This window comes from Petaurus breviceps, unplaced genomic scaffold (assembly GCF_028583685.1).
Source record: "Petaurus breviceps papuanus isolate PSGF00001 unplaced genomic scaffold, PetGlider_PUasm1.0 220, whole genome shotgun sequence".
NCBI classification, from domain to species: Eukaryota; Metazoa; Chordata; class Mammalia; order Diprotodontia; family Petauridae; genus Petaurus; species Petaurus breviceps.
The window spans coordinates 3,496,713-3,514,848 of record NW_027185876.1 but is presented as its reverse complement, the minus strand read 5'-3'; the positions used below and the strand labels follow the sequence as shown (position 1 = coordinate 3,514,848).

The 18,136-nt window shown below is 40.3% G+C and overlaps 1 protein-coding gene across 5 annotated transcripts in view; it reads right to left on the bottom strand.

Annotated features, from left to right (window-relative positions):
• The window catches only part of ODF2L (outer dense fiber of sperm tails 2 like), a 37,689-nt gene extending 19,867 nt beyond the window's left edge, over window positions 1–17,822 (bottom strand). For 2 of the 5 annotated variants that reach the window (XM_069094564.1, XM_069094567.1), the window contains exons 1-7: window positions 16,564–17,819; window positions 12,578–12,679; window positions 11,067–11,239; window positions 9,060–9,192; window positions 6,861–6,920; window positions 6,662–6,733; window positions 5,911–6,027 (exon numbers count right to left, since the gene is read on the bottom strand). In XM_069094564.1, the coding sequence (XP_068950665.1) occupies window positions 5,911–6,027; window positions 6,662–6,733; window positions 6,861–6,920; window positions 9,060–9,192; window positions 11,067–11,179 (495 nt within the window). In that variant the 5' untranslated portion in view covers window positions 11,180–11,239; window positions 12,578–12,679; window positions 16,564–17,819. Of the gene's footprint in view, window positions 1–5,910; window positions 6,028–6,661; window positions 6,734–6,860; window positions 6,921–9,059; window positions 9,193–11,066; window positions 11,240–12,577; window positions 12,680–16,563 lie in introns of all 5 variants that reach the window. The other 3 variants (XM_069094565.1, XM_069094568.1, XM_069094566.1) reach the window with 3 other exon arrangements.
• Between the last annotated feature and the right edge of the window lie 314 nt (window positions 17,823–18,136).

The window sequence follows — 18,136 nt, the reverse complement described above, 5'->3', positions numbered from 1 at the left end:
AGATAAATACAAGCACTTAATGAATACAACCTCAAAATAATCTGTACAGAAATAAAGACATACCTAAAATACTGAAGAAATAGTAACTGCTCATAGTTAGCCTAGGGCTGCCAATATAATTTAAAAATACATAACACCACCACCTAATCTATTCATTGTCATGCCAATCAAGGATCACTTTAGGGATGACACAGGCTGAAAAGATAACCTAAAAAAAAGCCTAAGCAAACATACAAGACAGACTCTAAGGAAACTGGATGTTTAGAGGTATAACTCTACAGTTCCTCTGCACTGTGTCCCTCAGTGGTACAGTCAAACATCAAACATAAACTAGAGACACATCATGAACTTGGCCCAAAGCGATGCAACACTTACCAGGCCAAAGATGTAGAGAGCACTGTGCTGGGTGGTAGACGAGATTCAGAGACAGTTAAGGAGGTTCCAACCTTCACTGAGTTTATAATCTGGGAGGGGGCACATGTCACCTGCTCTGAATGTACTCACCCAGCAGGTGAGCTCCCCAGAGACTTCTGCATCTCCTTTCAGCCCTGTAGGGGCAGCTCTGCTGGATCTGGGGGCAATTGCTACTGCCCTAACAGGTCTGCTTCTCCCCATTGCTGTCAATGGTATGTGTAGTCAGGCAGACCTAATTAGCTTTTAGAAGTGGGTAACTGCTATGATGGTATAGCTGAAATAAAATATACTTCACCCCTGGCCCCCAAGTTTACTCTCCCAACAATACATATGGAGTCCTGGGGACAGTGGGCTTAACTTTAGTGAGAACATGTAGCAGGGAACACCTCACAACTCTTGGAAGTCCTTAGGCTGAATTCCTCAAGCTGTTCCCTTTAGGGATTGCAAAGCTTTTCTCCTGGCTTTCTTCTAGAGCCTTGAACCTGCCTTTCTTCCTCAGGTCTAGGCTGTCCTCAGCAGATGCTGCTCTCTCAAGGCTGGGATGTACAAGGAATCTTCCAGCAAAGGGCAAACTGTGTAGACTGACGCTGGGACCAAGCTTTCCTCCTCCTCTCTCCTCCCTCCCTCCACAAGCACTTAGGGGCCCTAAAACAGTCAATGCTCTAAGCTCCTATTCCAATCTAATTTCCTGGTTTTAGAGGACCATATAAGGCATGGCTAAGTACCTCAATCCATAGGAACTGACATCTTTCCTGGGCAACCATCAATCCAGTTCATCTAGTGGCTTTCAAAGCTTTCTAAATTGATTAAGGACTTTTCACACTTAGTCTAAAATCTGTCATTGGTTGACTGACTCGGGAGCCATCCAGGCCATGTTTACACCTGGTGCACAATCAAGAGGTGTTCTCATCTAGTTAAGGTATGAGAGTGAAGTATCCAGGCATTTACTTTTTCTTTCCTTTAAATAGTACAAGGGAATTTATATAATAATCATGAAAATACTAGATTTTAATCTCTCACTTCTCAAATAATTATTTTAGAATAACCCTCTAGAGGAGTTTTACAAAAACATGCACACTTCTTGCCAAACTACAGTGTTAATAAGGTGGTTCCCAAATTCCATTTAAATTAGGACTGGGTTCTAAGTAATTCATAACTATTCCATTACCAAAAACAAACCCCTTAACATAAATAAGTTATTGGGTACCTTGTGTGGTTGCCTGCTAAAAATAAATGTATTTAAAATTACAAAAAAATTTGGGAAAAGGTCTCACAAATAAGATTTGAAAACTATCTACATTATTGAAATCAGGAAAAATAAAAAAGGAATACATACATGTTTAATATATCCAATATATTTAACATTAGAGCTGTTTAGAGAACCCATGGGAAATATAGCTGTTATTACTTTAATAAACCACAGGATGTCACTGCTATTCCATGAAGAACAGCAATAGTAAAACTCAAGTAAGAGACAATTTCCTCTAGCATATTTAATTTCCTTTTGGTAGAAGCTTACTTTTTTATTCCCTTTCAATGAACAGAGATTCATTCAACAATGTCTAATTTGTACTTAATGTTCTGGACTTTTTTTTTTAATCACTCATGACTTCCACACCAAAAATCAATATGCTTTCAGTAAACATCAGACTAAAGTTAAAGATGTTTTCTCATTTTCAAATGAGATAAATAAATGTGTCGTTCCAACTACCATTTTTGGCAAATAAAGCAGTTTGCTAATTAATCAATAAGTATTAGTTAAACTCTTATTATATGTCAGGCACTGTGTTAAGAACTGAATATATAAAGGCAATTTTAACAGTATATCTACAACAAAAATATTTTGCTTCACCAATTCATTCATTCCTCTTTTGAACTGTCTCCCACACCTTGCCTTTGAGGAAAAATTCCATGAAGAATGAACAACAAACTGGGTTGTGATGGGGAGGAGAGAAAATAGGATCGGCAGTCATTCCAAACAAGGCATATAGAATGAGTAAAAGTAAAAATTCAAAGGTAGGAGAGGGCAGCACATGATCAATGAAAACCAAGCACCTCAGTATGCGAATTTGGCAGGAGCACAGAGTGCAGGAAAGAGAGTATGAAACAAAGTTAGAAGCTGAGACTGGTGCCGGATTTAGGAGAGTTTTCATACTGAGCTAATTTATCCAGGAAGCAATTATCAGACACTGAAGGTTTTTCAGAGCCTGAAATCAGCTGGACCAATAGTCCAAAGCCATCAGTCTGTTCCAGTAAGAGTGGCTGATATTAAAAAGGGGGGGCTTCAGTCTTTCAGAGTCACATATCTATTGTGTAGCTATATTGTACATAAGCTCTGAAATTGTCTTTCCTGAGGAGGATGAGAGTCAACCACCTTCTCACCCTACGATAGGTTGGCTATGCCTTGGAGTGATGCCATGGACCATTTTGGGTCTTGAAGTTGACATTTTTTAGATCACTAGTTTATAACTAGGACTTATGAAACAATTGTTAATCCCTTGATAATTGGCTATAGGACGTGGGAACGGGTATGGGAAGGCAAAAAAGGATGGTCATCATCTGTTCCACCTCACCCTCATTTTTCAGAGGGTTAAATGATTTGTCCAAGGTCACACAGGTAGGAAGTGGCAGATGTGGACCTATAACTCCAAATTCAGCACTCTTTACACTGGCCTATAAGGTGCTATGTGTAATGGGAATGCAAATTTGGAAGATCTTCCCTGCACCTAGGCTAAAGTGCACCTGGGGTGAGAGGCTTGTTTTTCAGTAGATACTTTTTGATTGGCCAGTGGTTCAATAAGGTTGTTACATTCTCTGAGCCAGGAGAAGGCTATATAAGCCCTGATGTGAGGCTTTGTTTTGGGGCTCACTTTGAGAAGTGTTCTGTGATTTGATCTGTATTCTGGGAAGCCGTTGTCCAGCCCCCCGCCCCCCAACCCCGGCTTTGAAAAACCCAGATGTTGACTGGGTATGGATGTAATGGTTGGACAGTTTGGAAATCTGTCTACTTGATCTGTTTCTGTCTTGATAATTCTGCCTGTATACTTTGAAGTTCGGGGTGCTGACCTTTTCTCCTGAACAAGGTAAACAATATATGTCTGACTGATTAAAGTAAGCTTGTTAACCCATTTTGAGTTGCTTTCCTTTAACAAAGCAGATCCAAGAACCTGTATGGGCAGCCACCCTGAGCACGCTTGGGGTGCTTGCTGCTACACTATGCTACTTAACTGTTTCTAGTTCTGGGCATAACCAAGTTAGAGGATAGAGTGGCTGAAAGGAGGACACTGCCTCCATTTCAGTGATCTAGAAAAAGGGTCATGGTGTGTGTGTGTATGTGTGTGTGTGTGTGTGTGTGTGTGTGAACTTCAAGATTTGTTTTGCTTGACTATGTTTACTTGTTACAAAGTGTTTTTTTTTCCCTTTTTGGAGGGAGAAATTAAATGTTCCATAATTTTAAAATGTTTTCAAAGAAGGGAAAAAGAACGTCAAGATTTGTGAAACCTGATAATCTATTATTACTCACTTCTAGTGAGATCCTCTCATGATCTCACACTGGTACTCCTCCTTAGAGGAAGCTGGTAGTATTGTGGAGGGAGTACTATGCAAGGAGTCAGGAAGACCTGAGTTCAAATCCAGCCTTGGACACTTAGTGTGTGACGCTGGGCAAGTCATTTAACTTGTTTGCCTCAGTTTCCTTACCTATAGAATGGGGATAATAACAGCAGCTACCTCACAGTTTTTGTGAGGATCAAATGAGATATTTGCAAAAGCGCTTCACACAAGGCCTGGCACAGAGTGTTATATAAATATTTATTCCCTTCCCTCCTTCCTCAGGGCAACAGCATCTCTACTGGGCAAAATGTTCTGGGACCTCTTTCACCAGCTTCTGGGCTAGGTACATGGTTTTGATGGATGGCCATAGTTTCCTCAAGCCTAGATTGCCCTCCCCCACCCCTCCCTCAACTTTCCTTATGGACATCCCTGGTTTCCTTTATGTCTCAACTAAAATCCCACATTTACATGAAGTCTTTCCCAACCCCTCTGAATTCTAGCACCGCCCCTCTCTTAATTACTTCTTACTTATCCTAAATATAGCTTGTTTTGTACATACTGTTTTCATGTCTTCCCCATAAAGAGCGTAAGCTTCTTGAGTGTAGGAACTATTTTTTGCTTCTTTTGTATCCCTAGCATTTAGCACAGTACCTGGCACATGATAAATATTTAATGACTAATTTTTTAGCTCAGCTGAAATTCTGACCTAGGGTATTAGTATGCACTTAAATAATTATAGCCCATGAAAATTGAAGTTATCAATAAAATTAAAACAAAAAAAAGATAAGCATAGGAGGCAGGTAGATAGATAACCAACCACAGCTCACACTATAATATGAACAAGAGATTGGTTCTGGAGCCTGTCATCTCCTGAGCTCCTAGATCCAAGAGCTACTCTCTTCTCCCCATGATGACCCAACTAGGCAGGTGTGAGAGAAATATATGTCCTCTTCTTTCTGTGCTCTCTAGGAGATGCAGGTGAAAAAGTGAAAAATCAACTCCCAACAGCTCAATTTTTAGGGCCACAGTGGGTTCTCTTCTCAGCTGACTAAGGCCTTATCACTAGCAGGGCTGAGCTCTCAGCTTTTATAGTCTTGGCCCCTCCTATCTGCCCATGCAAATAAGGAGAGAAAAGAGCACGAGCTAGTCCACTCTCTGCTCCAAACCTGGCTTAGTCTCCACACAGGTAAACAGGCCAACCAAGATCCGAAAGGGCCGTGCCCTCACAACCATCTGCCTCTGACAACCGACACTCTCTTCAAGTGGACTGGGATAGAGAGGTGCAATAAATCAGAGCTCCCAGATCAATTCCTTGAGGCCTATGTAAAGTGCTTTATAAATGTCAAGTATTATCATGACCTTATACTACCTTGCTTCACATACTCTAACCTTCAGTCAAACTGAATCAGTTTGTTTTGTTCCAGTCCGGTTTTCTGCTGTCTCTTTCGTCCCTCATCACCAGGACTGAAAGTCAACTCCTTCTCTCGCTTTTTTTGGCTGAAGTCCCACCCCCTCCCCTACAAAATCCAATTCCCTGAGAATCAGTTACTCTGCTGCCTCAAATTTCTCACAGCATTTTGCTTGAGCTCCTATTCGGCACCTGGCTATGACAGAAGGGACAGGGAGATCTAGATTTCCCTCCTCTAGAGCTTCTTCACAAGAGGGGGGTACTGGAGCTACTTTCATGTCCTCAGTCTGGAGAGCACTAGGGATTTAACTGAAGCACGCTGAATGGAAAGCATCAGGACAGTACCATCCCCAACTTAGGATTTACCTTAGAAATTTCACTGTGTTTTTACTAAAAACACTCCATACTTGTTTAATTAAATTTCCTGATTTCATTTCCTTTAAAAACTGTCAATATTAAGGAATGACTTTCTATTTTCAACACTCTCATTTAATTGACCACTTAAGCAATAGTGAATAAAATGAATGTAAGTTAACCTTCATATATGATTTCAACTGATCATTCTCAGCTTCTTTTTTTTGAATCTGCAGCTGTAGGTGAGATTGTACCGATTTCACTGAATGTGAAAGCTGACTTGTTTTTAAGGTATTTGCCTAAGAAAGAGAATGGAAAAAATATGAAGTGTATTAATCTTTGATAAGTCACAAAAAGTTACTTACGTGTTTTGCTTGTGATTTCCATTAGGCTATAATCTTCTCGAAATGTAGTAAAAATATTATGTCAGACTATGTAATCTTTTATTTCCAGTTATTAAATGTGTCCTACATGTGATACTATAGGAATTTCCATGTGTTTTGCTTCCTAGTGTCTGAATTCAAATATTTACCTTATCTGTACAAAACTTCCTCTCTCCCCTAGAATATAATCCTAGGCTATACTAACATGATGTTGGCAAATCACAAAATTATTCTATTGCTCAATTAAACTTCCAATTTTGTGAAAAAATATTGTATAGTTCATTATTTGCATCATTTTATATTGAAATCATAAAATTTTGTTTTTGCATAAAACCTAAAACATTTCCCCTCTAAAATATTTAGGAGTAAGGGCAACTGGATAGCAAAAACAAACTCGTAGTTTCCAAATGACCAGAGCTGAAAATATATATCTTTCTTTCTGAGACTATGTGAGTATTTATATATAGAGGGAAATTAAGGAGAAGAGAATTTTTACTATGTTTCCAGAAAAATCTATAGTTTTAAGAGTTTTACACCAAAATGCACTTACTTTTTCTTTCTGAATAAAAGAAGAAAGCTCCTGGATATAGTCCTCCTTTTCCAGAACTTTCTTTTTAAGAACCTACAGCAATTAAATTAGAAAATCATAAATATCTAAACTGGGGTGGTATTATATAAATTTTACAAAATTAAATAATACACAAGGCAACAAAATAATACAGAGACAAAGACAGTCAAAAAGAACTTACATTATTTTCATGTTCATTATCAGCTAACCTGGCCTTCAATATGTCAATTGAACTGCTCACCTACAAATTCAAGGCAATCATAAGTAAAGATAAATGTACACAAACAGTAGTGGGAAGCTGAGCAATTAATTCAACAAATTATCATATAGCCTATTAGGACTCTGGTTGTTTTTTAAATGTTTCTTCATCAACAAATCTATTTTTGCCTAAATTATCTAAATATCTATTTCCTGTTTCCAAATTATTCTGTTACTTCAAAAATGTTGCATATTTAATAATTTAATATAAATGTTTTAATAATATATAACTGACAGAATCATCTATCTGATAAGTATATGAACATATGTGACTGGTAACTATAAACAGATTGATCTATATATAGATATATGTAAAATATACATTCATGCATGCATTGATATGTGTATACACAAGCATTAAGTATGTACACAAACGTAGTGTACAATTACACACACATGCATATGTACGTATCTCTGGAAGACACAGGTTTAAACCTTGCCTCTGCCACAGCATGACTAGTGACCTTGGGCAAAGCACCCAACCTCGATGTGCCACAAGAAACTCTAGATTGCAGAGAAGGTGCCAGACAAGCATTGCTAGGCAGGGTTTTCTCCTCTGGGAATTCCCTACACAAGTGAAATCACAAGTCCCATTACTATCCCTTATCCTCTGTAATTTATAACTATGATGATAGAAATTCAGCTAATATGAAATCTAAGGAAATCTCACCAGCATGGTTTAGCTGGCAAAGGACTGCAAGTTTTGATTTTCATCCCTGAGGTTCTCTAGTGCTTCTATTATTACAGTTTTGCAGTAAGTGATTATCACCACCCCACCCCCAGTCCCACAAAATGATTTCCAAATGTGGCCATTGACCACTGACTGCTGGCTTTGAGATTGTTATAAAACTAGTTCTTTATTCTCTTTTTACTTGAAATTGAGACTACAACATTTCTATGAAATATAATTCTATAAGAACACAGTTCCTTTTCATACTCTGATGTTTAAAAGTTTAATACTGATTGAAATATTTGTTGCCATGCCAAAAATCATTTTCATGTTCTATAGAAATTTAATTTTAAAAACATCTAGTCTCCGATTTGAAATTATTATCTTCTGAGAACAATGAAAATTACTCTTTAAATACAAACAAAAAATAATCACCTATATTATTCCTCACCTTCAGACTAACCATCTAGGTTTAGAGTTGTCTTGTTTAAACTGAGTCTTTCTAAAACTCATTTTGCTTGTTGAAAATGTTCTACCGCATTTGCTTCTGTTTAGGAAATCACCACATATCTATGTGACAAGGTTATTAGCTGAAAGATTATATTACCACAAAGGCATTTTAAAATGTGTCCTTAGCTACAGCTTTTACTAAAACATATTACTACTACTACTTTGGCCTATTTATTTTGGTTTTCTTCCACAATCACTGCTTTGTTGCAGTTCTACCAGAAATGCCCTTTTTTCTGGCCTAAGTCATTCAAAGAGCAACCATAAAGGAAAACTGAGCTTTAATAATCCAATACTAAAAGTTAAAATGCTAAAGTTAGAGAATAAAGTTAATGGACTAAAATGTCAAACCTTCCCAATTCAAGCTTTAGCAAACACTGAAAATTTGGGGATATATAATTGTCAATGATATATAACATTCTAAGTATGAATAAATGTCATCTTTCTATACCCAGAGGGAATTTAAATGTTAAGTGCTACATGTCAACTGATTAAGATATAATATAAGATCTGTCCTTAGTTCTTTATTTCATTTATATCCATGAGGAATTTTAATGTCTACTGTGAATCAAGAGGATTTAGGAGCCCAGACTCTCCCCTTATATAACATCTGTAATAACTGCATTTTGCTTTTCAGCAATCAGATTAAATAACCAAACAAGAAGTCTTTATGCTTTGCAAATTACCAAATTGGCTTTTCAGTCTATTTTTTAAAGAAAATTACTAATATTCACATGAATTGGAACTTTTGAAAATGTAATTCAGGGGTGTCTAGGTGGCACAGTAAGTAAAGCGCCAGCCCAGAGTCAGGAGGACCTGAGTTCGGTTCTAGCCTCAGACACTTAACACCCACACAAAAAAAATAGCCGCGTAACCTTGGGCAAGTTACTTAACCTCAATTGCCCTCCAAAAAGACAAAAAAAAAATGTAATACAAATTACTCACACTTTCACTATTAAACCCAGCAAGGAAGTCTTTAAATAATGGTATCAGTGCTACTACAGAATTAGCAGCAATCTCAGTTTCCTGAAGTTTTCTCTCCAGCTCAGTCTGTTCATTTAGGATATCTTGTTTCAGCCTACCCACACACACACCAAAAAAAGGAAGGGAAAAAAGATATTAAGTTAAATTTGCTTTTCTCATTATGCTTTCAATGGACAGACATAAAGCCCTGACCTACCTCTCTGAGGCATGGAGTAACCCTGGATCCTAAAAGTTATACCTTCAAAACACATTTCCCAGAGAGAAAAGCTTTGCTTATGTGTGAGCCTGGTCTCTGACATGCAACCATCAACCTAGATGAATTTGAAAGGCTCCTTACCAGTTAGTCACAGCATGAAATTTGTGGCCACAGCAACCAGCAGAGGGAGCAAGGAATGTTACCAAGAACTTGGAAGAGGGCTGGATGAAAACTCTGCCTTGGTATTTATTGTGTGACTGGGAGCAAATCCCTTATCTTCTCTAAACCTGTTTGCTCATATGGAAAAGGAAGATAAGAATAAGGCATTTCTCCCCTACTTCATAATGGAAAAAGGTGTTCTATAAGCCTCAAAGCAATACATTTTTCCTTATTACTAGACCACAAGTTTTTGGTCTCCACCAGTAGGACCAGCCATACTAAATAAATCATCCATCTATCCTCAAAGCACTTTTATTTTGAAGAAAAGCAGAATTACAGGCCAACATAGTCTACTGTTTCCTAGTAGGAAAAAAATATGTGCCAGCAGAGAAGGTACTACCCAACTATAAAAGGGTTTTCATTGTGGGTCCAGAGACAAACAATGGATATATCCGTTACCTGCTGACCAGCCTGACTATATCTGGAGCTCATCTTCAGATTTATCCACCATATCAATTAACTAATCATCTAAAAAATCTTTCATATTTGTCTACAATGAGCTTATGTCTACTAATCAAAGTGAAACATGGCTGAGATTAAAAATTAGTCACAAATACATAAATTCAAGGGTTGACTAGATAATTAATTGGTTAATATCTGTCGACTGGGAGAGGGACTAGGCTTGTCCTGGTAGAACCAGGAGTAACAGGTCAAAAACAATGGGAAAGCATATTTTGGCTTTATGCTCTAAGGAAAAGATGCCTACCAATCAGTGCCCTAGAAAAGTGGCACAGGCTGCCATGGCAGGAGGGCTGCACCCCTCGATTATCCTAGAGAGGGAAGTCTTGGACTGGACTTCATCACATCCATCTCAGCAATTCCTTCCAGCTCAGATTCTGTGACTTACAAGAAATTACCCAAGGAGCCAATAAATGTTCTCCATTAATGATGATCAAACCATACAATTACAATTTTTTTGCACAGTATCCAAATTATCATGTACATTCACCTTCCTAAAAAATCCAAAGGAATTCTATGTAACTGCACACCTTCAGGATCTGTCATTTCATTGGTATGATTTTTCCCTCAAACAATGTATACGGTAAACCTCAAGAGGTTCCTTTGAATTTTTGTGGCTAAAAACGTCCATCCTGCTTTATCCCATTCCTGAGTGATAAGTCTCTTAACTTAATATTCTGAGATGACATTCCACACCTGATGACATTTAAGCATGGCAGGAGCAGTCAAAATATGTACCAGCCTTTAGAGAATCAAGTGTCGCTTCCCTGCCAAAATCAATTGTGTGAAAAGGACCTGAGTGGAGTTCTTTATGAACTAAGATTCCAGTGATCTGAAGTACTCAGGCTTGTATTTACCAAGGCCAAAAGCCTTTGCTATATAAATATTTTATGTAAGGTTTTTATTATTGTTTATACCAGTCTAATCCAATTCTGGCAAATGAAAACACATGTAATCTGATGACTTATAAATAAATGATTGTCAGAATAAAGTTGGGTGCTTTACTGGAAATATAGGACACAATTGTAAGAGAAAATTTATATAACAAGTTATATAAATTACAGATATTTAAAATTCCCTATTCATTAGCATACCAGTTTACTTCATTTTCACTTGTGCTCCATGGCTGATTATTTTCTTGTTGTTTACTTGGATGGTGTGATGACAGTTCTTCAGAATGACTTTCCTGTTTTTCTGGCTTTTCCATAAATCCAATAACAGAATCTGGATTTGGCTCTGGGAGTTCCTTTTCCAGGCAAGCTGAAAACTTGGAAATGTTTTTTTTTTTTAATTTTGGCCTTCCTTTAGCATTTCAAAATGGACTTTTGACTTCAACCCTAACCTAGTTAGACCAAAACAATTATCATCCCAAGTAATCCCTTATTAGAATGGTTCAGTGTTAAAAAGAAGAGAATTGAGAGGCAGATACACTTAACTAGCTGTGAAAGCTTGTGCAAGTCATTTATTTGCTCCTCTGTAAATTAGGATATTTATACTACCTCTCAGTGTTGTGAATAAAGCATTCTATAAACTTCAAAGCATTATATAAATTAGTTATTATTGTTGTCCAACACTCACTAACTTTAAGTAGGTTTGAAATACTTTGATAAAAGCTGTATCAATGAATTTTTAAAACACCCTTCCAAACTGAGTGTAAGAGTAAACATATTAGAACGCTACTATCTTATAGAATACAGAGAAACACAGCAAGCCTTAACATGGCCTAATGCAGTGTCATAAGCAGGAAAACAATATACACTATAACTACAATACTGTTTATTAAAACAACCAAAACAATAAAATCAAACTGAACTCTGTGTAATTATAATGACCGAGTTTTGTCCTAAATAAGACTTATAAGAATGTACTCTCCTCCTTTCTTTGCATGAATATGGAACAGTGCTGGACTTGGTTAATGTACTGATTAGTTTTGTTAAACTGCTTCCTCCCCCTTTTCTTTTTTATTTTTTTTCTAAAAGATGATTGGAGGGGGAAGGATTAGGAATATATATTGGGCAAGATAATGTAAAAACAAGAGTTATAAATAAAAAATGTAAAAAAAAAAATCCCAAATAACTATTTTCTTCTCTTTTTTTTGGTCTGGGATTTCATTCTATATTCTATAGTGGAGGGAAAAACAGCTAGGAACCAAGGAGAGACTGACACACTTGTTATTTCCTCACTAGAATCAGGAATGCTATGTTTGATACCAGTGATTCCAAATATCACCAGAGAAGGGTACAACCAACATTGTATAGTTATTACAACCACTAAACTATTAAAGTGTAATTGTTTCTCTGCATCAAGTTCCTGAAGGGCAAAGATTATTCTGTTTATGCCCACTATCTACAGCACAAAGGGCCTAGAACACAGTCAGTATTTAATAAATGTCCGATGATAGACTGCATTGTTGGTCACACAGCGAGCATTTAATAAATATCTGTTGTTTGGACTGATAAACTGACAATCTGGAAGATAAGAGTTCCACTACAGAGTAGAATGCTAGGCTGGAGAATCTGACAACTCTTAAAAGTTTTCTCAAAATTCTAGTAAAACCATCCCTACTCTCCTTCCTTTTAAAAAACCAAACAATTCGCAAACTTACATGGAAAGGATGAGGACGAAATACCTGCCCTCGATTTTTGGAATGAGACGAATCACCCTTGTCAGGTTGAAAGAGAGGTAAGGGCCTTCCAATACCTTCCTCCTGCATAAAATTTAAAGGAACTTCACTGTTGTTGTGTGCACCAATCATAAAAAGTCTAAATGAGGGGATCAGAGAATGTCAGAAATAGAAAGTAACATCAACACCAAAAATTTATTTTACACACTTGGATGGAAATTTTTAAAATATACTGCAGCTTTCTCTCCCTCCTTAAGCAGAGTCCACATCCCCTAATTTAACTTTTCCTCAATAACTCAATGTGGTAAAACAGAAAAAGCACCAGAGTAAACATCAGGACAGCTTGAATATCCATTAGCCTGGTGCATAAGGTTGTTAAGTACCCTCCTGCACCCATTCTTCATCATACATGCTTTAAATGGCTACTGTGAGGAACAAATGAAACAGGTCTTTCTTGAGGTTTGTGGAAGGCCCCAGACCAGGGCTATCTAAAGCTTTACAGCTTCTGCCTGGTGAGGTCTCTTGACCACTCCTCCTCTCTGAAGGCCTCAGATGGGCTGTGAGCAATGATACCAGGAAAGTAAGTTTACTAGAACTCTTATTCAACAAGAATAGGTTCTAAGGCCGGATAAGAGGGCAACATGTACAAGGTGCAGGTATTTTACTTCTACAATTTGTGACACTTTGTGGGGTTTCCTGATTCTCAAATATAGTCAACAGACTGTATATATCAGGTACATACCCTCTAGATAAGTGAAGGGTTTATTATGATTGCTGATAACAATACCTTTCTTTTATGTGGCATTTAAGAAGCGTTTATATAGTGGGAAAGAACAGGATTTGGTCCTGGAGGGGAGCAGGGATTGAATCCTAGCTTGGCCTCAGGCAAATCACCTCATTGGTCTAGGTCTAGGTTTTTTTCTTTATCTGTTTCAGTTGGTGATATTAAATGAACTCTAAAGTACTTTCCATCTCCAACTCTATGACTCCCTAGAAACAACCTATGTGGGATAAAAGAGTTCAGAGTCTGAATCTGAGATCAGAAAAGGTCTTTATTCTGCCTCATGAGAAAGGACTCTGCTCCTGTCGCTCAAATGGCATCTGCCAGGGAGAGAACAGCAGGTACAAGCAAGCCCATGGTTATATAACCTGCTAATGCAGAAACTCAACCCCCCCAACTGGCCTTCACTCTCATTGGTAAGGAGGTCGGCCCACAACCTAAGCTTGGGAATCTATCTTGGAGACAAAGGACACGGAAACATGTGGGTGTCCAATGCAAGGCCAGGAAGGCAGCTGTATCCTTATTTGGCATATCTTGTGCTGAGGTGGCACTGGGGAGGGTCTCCATTGCTTTAAGTCCCAGATTCCTGTAAGATCAGGTGACTTCTAAACTTAGGCCTAGTGGATGCTGAAGCCACTCTAGTCATTTGATTTTTCAGAATGGGGAAACTTCACTGCAAATTATCCCTCACAAACCTATGGTGTTAAATAGCATATTATTATTCTTATCTTACAGGTAAGGAAATGGGTTCAGAGGAGATTAAGTGACTTTATAGTTTTAAAGCAAGTTATCTTGTGACTAAAACCCAGGACAGCTGGGTTAAAAGATTAGTGCTTTTTTCACTATACCACATTGGTTTTCCTCACTATAAAAATTAAAACATAGAAATTAAACATATTATTTTATTGTTCATAACTACTGGTAAATGCCAACACAGAACAGGTCATTTTTGGAAAAGAACACTAAATCATTACTAACGTGACATGATGGAGAGACCTGGCCAGAGATTTAGGAAGACCCAAGTTTCTCCCTTGAATATATAATGGATGTGTAACCCTAGCCAAGTCACTTAACTTCCCAAAGTCCCAGGCAACTCAGTAAGAAGAAAAGCTTAAGAACAGCTGTCCATCCGTACTAGGAGAGGAGCTTTCCTCTCCAAGTTTCCTATATAAATAAAATCACAACTCCCCCCCCCAAATCATAAATAGCTTTAGCTTCTTCAAGGCAAATACTTTTATTCTTTATACTCTCAATAGCTAATATTAAATTTCATTCACAAAAATGTCTGTCATGAATTCTTAGTTTATCCCAACATTTCTTTACATCAATCTATTTCAATGTTACCACTAAAATACAGAAAAATGGAGCATATTTCAGAGTTTAAATTTTAAAATATTAAAAGGGGCAAGAAAAGCTGCCCACAAATTCTATTTTTCTTTAAAGCCCAGACTGAATTTAAGAATCTCATTGTTGCTTTCCTATGAATTTGTTCTGCCCAGAGGTCGATTTCCTCAGCCCCTGGGTTAGGCCAAAAACAAACGAATTGGTTCAGGTGGGCAAAAGAATATTATTGTTCTCAATGTCTCTGTTACATTGGAACTTTCAAATTCCTTTACAAACCTAACATTCTCTGGTTGAACCACACAGTACCCGGTACTTTTTAGAACACCTAAGCTATTTGTGCAGCGTGAATCCTGCCCACCAGTCTGACCCATCCGAGGTCCACTGAACACAGGCGGGCAGTGTCTGATGCCATCACACCCAGCTGCTTGGGGGAAAGGGCCCGCTAGGCCGGCCCTGAATGGTGAAAAACAGTACAGAGAACTTGGCCCAACTCACAAAGTGCCCCTACACACCTGACAAGAGCCCCCCACCCAAGCCACACCCGAGGGGCCCTTGTGCACACGGAAACTTCGGGGTGGCCCTAAGCGCAGGCTCCCCCAGGGCGGGCCTGGCTTTTCTAGAGCTTGCCCCCGCAACACACACACACACACAGAGCAAGTGCTTTTAGGACCCACAACGGGGATCAGAAGAGGGGATCTGAACAGCGCCTTGGCACAACGCGGGCGCTCATTATCAAAGGCTTCTTAGGAAACTGAAGACTTTTAAAAACTTTTTCTCCCTCCATCCGGCCTAGCCACCAAGAAGCACAACATTAACCAGGGCCACGGCTGCCCCTAGGTTCTCGTCTGTAACTGGGCCCAGGGCTTTGGCTCTAGGGCAGGGATGCCCAAGGCTGCCCCGGGGCGGGGCTTGGGAAAGCCAGCCCCAGGGCCCACTCGGGCCGGGACCGTGGACACGCCTTCTGGACAACTCTGAGACTCAGCTAGTGTGGCAATGTGTGCTGGCCTCAGGAGTTTCCCCACCAGGGAGGTCTAGTCCCCACCCGGGCCTTTCCCCTCGCCTGTGACGTAATGGCCATGCTAGGACACCCGCGCTCCTGGACCCTTAAGATAATAACACGAGGGACCGAGCTAAGAGCTTTACAGTTATCTTGTCTGATCCTCCCAACAATCCTGGGAAGCGGGTGTTGTTACTGTCCTCTTTTACGAATGCGTAAACAGAGGCAGAACGCGGTTAAGTGACCCGCTTAGGGTCACCAGGCTTAGACGAGTCTGCGGCCGTATTTGAACTCGGGCCTTCCTAAATCCACCCGCTTTGTGACGGTTTCCCCCTGCGTTCAATGAGCAGGCCGGCCTCGGTGGCCTGTCGAGGTCCCTTCCCGCCGAGGCCGTACCCTAAAATCCACGAATCAATTCTGAGGAAGGCTTCGTAAGTGAGCATACAGTGGGGAGGGCGAGCGGCGCCGCCGCCGCCGCGGCGCCGCCCGGGAGAAGGGAGCACGGCTCCTGCATAAGGCCGGCCGCTGCTCGCCCCTCAGTTTAGCGGCTGCTGCGGCCTAGCCTAGACTGTAAACGCCCACGGAGATAAAAGCGCGAGAGGGAGGTCGGGCTGCGGCCCCAGGGAGGAGTTAGGGTATCGCCGCCCCAGGCCGCGGAAAACGGAAAGGAGTCACGAACGGAAGCCCGCCCCGCGCGCCTCGATCTCGCCTCCCGAGTACAATGGCGCCGCCTACGTCAACGCGCCGACGCTAGCGTCGGTACGTCGCGTCGCGTCGCCCGCCGGGTATAAAAGGAATGGCGGGCGCACAGGCCCCGGCAGAAGCGGAAGGTTCTATCTACCCTACCGTTGCTCTGTCAGCGGCCAGGGAGGAAGTGGGTAGTGAGAAAGGTGAGGGGCGGGTAGGTAGGTGGCCCGGTGGGAAAAAACGTGTTCCTTGGATTCGTTAGCGGAAAAGTCGCTGTTACCGGACAAAGTAGAACGAACTCAACCGTCGCTGGTGGCCGAGGGGAAGCGGCTTCTTTGGCAACCAGCAGGCCCCTCCTCTTCCGCTGTGCTTGTGGCCGCCTTAGCTCATTGGTTCGGCGCCGGAGGGGGCGGGCTCTCGGTGCCTCTAAGTTATTGGTGTGCTTGGGGAGCGGGGTGGGCGTGGGTGAAGCCCGGTGTCTGTCTTGGTTACTTCACGTGGGGGAAGAGCATGCTGGGGAAAATCCAGCGGTCCTTACCCAGTGCCTGACCTTGGTGGCAGTAATTGGCCGTCTCACTGGGCATGGAATCTCCTCACTTAAAAGGATGAGAAAACCCAGGCCCGTAAAAATGAAGTGATTTTTGTCCAAGTTTAGAAACGGGCAGGGAAAGGACAAAGGAACAGGCGTTATGCCTGTCCGGTGCCTGACGTTGTGTCTTGAAGCTATTGAGGTCGGTTTTAGAGGCAAGATTGAGCCGGGTACCAGGGCTTTTTCCTCTGCACAGTGGTACTTGCCTTGTTGAGATAATTTTGAAACTTTACTTTTCAGAGTGGGTTGGGTTGGGTTTTTTTGTTTGTTTCTTGTTAAATGCATCTCATCATTAACGAGAAACTATAGTGTAGAAAAAGTACATTCCGCTCATGTCTCTTGATAAAGACAGGGATTGTACATATTACATATATGTTACATATCTGTAAAGTATAACTGGTCTTCAAGATCGTTGCCTCTCATTTAACCGATAAAAAAATCGAGGCACCTAGAAGTTTGCCTTTCAGCCGTGTTCAACCCTTTACTCTTTGTGACCGCATTTGGGGTTTTCTTGGCAGAGATACTGGAGCAGTTGGCCATTTCCTTCTCCAGCACATTTTACGGATGAGGAAACTGAGGTGAATGGGGTTAAGTGACTTGCCCAGGATCACACAGCTAATGAGCAGGGTGGCAAGTTCCCTAGGCTCTGTGAGCCCCATTTTTCTTCTTTGTAAAGATAGGGATAATACCACCTTGTTCTCTCTATTCTCACAAGAGTTGTGAAAGTCAAAAACTAATTTTTACAAATGAGCATTAGCTTGAGTGTGAGTTCTCTGGTATCTTTTTTCCCCCTCCCCCTCCCTAAAATGGTGAAATGGAGATAGGATGAGAAAAATATTTTGAAAAAAAAAAGATACATTAATACACTAGCATACACTGAATGCACATCTATTGCAGTGCTAATAGGTACCTATGAAAAATATACACATGCCCAACTATCCATCTGTTGACAATGCTGCTAGAACCTAAAGCACTTCCATATGTATTACAGGATGTCCCCAAAGTCTGATGCAGTTACACTGCTTCACTCTGTACATGTGCTAACCAGTTTCTCTCACAGCTATCCTTCATGGTTTTGGATAGGAAAAAGTTCCAGAAAAACTTTGCTGGCTCAGTACTGCAGGCTTCTGAGTGACCATGAAT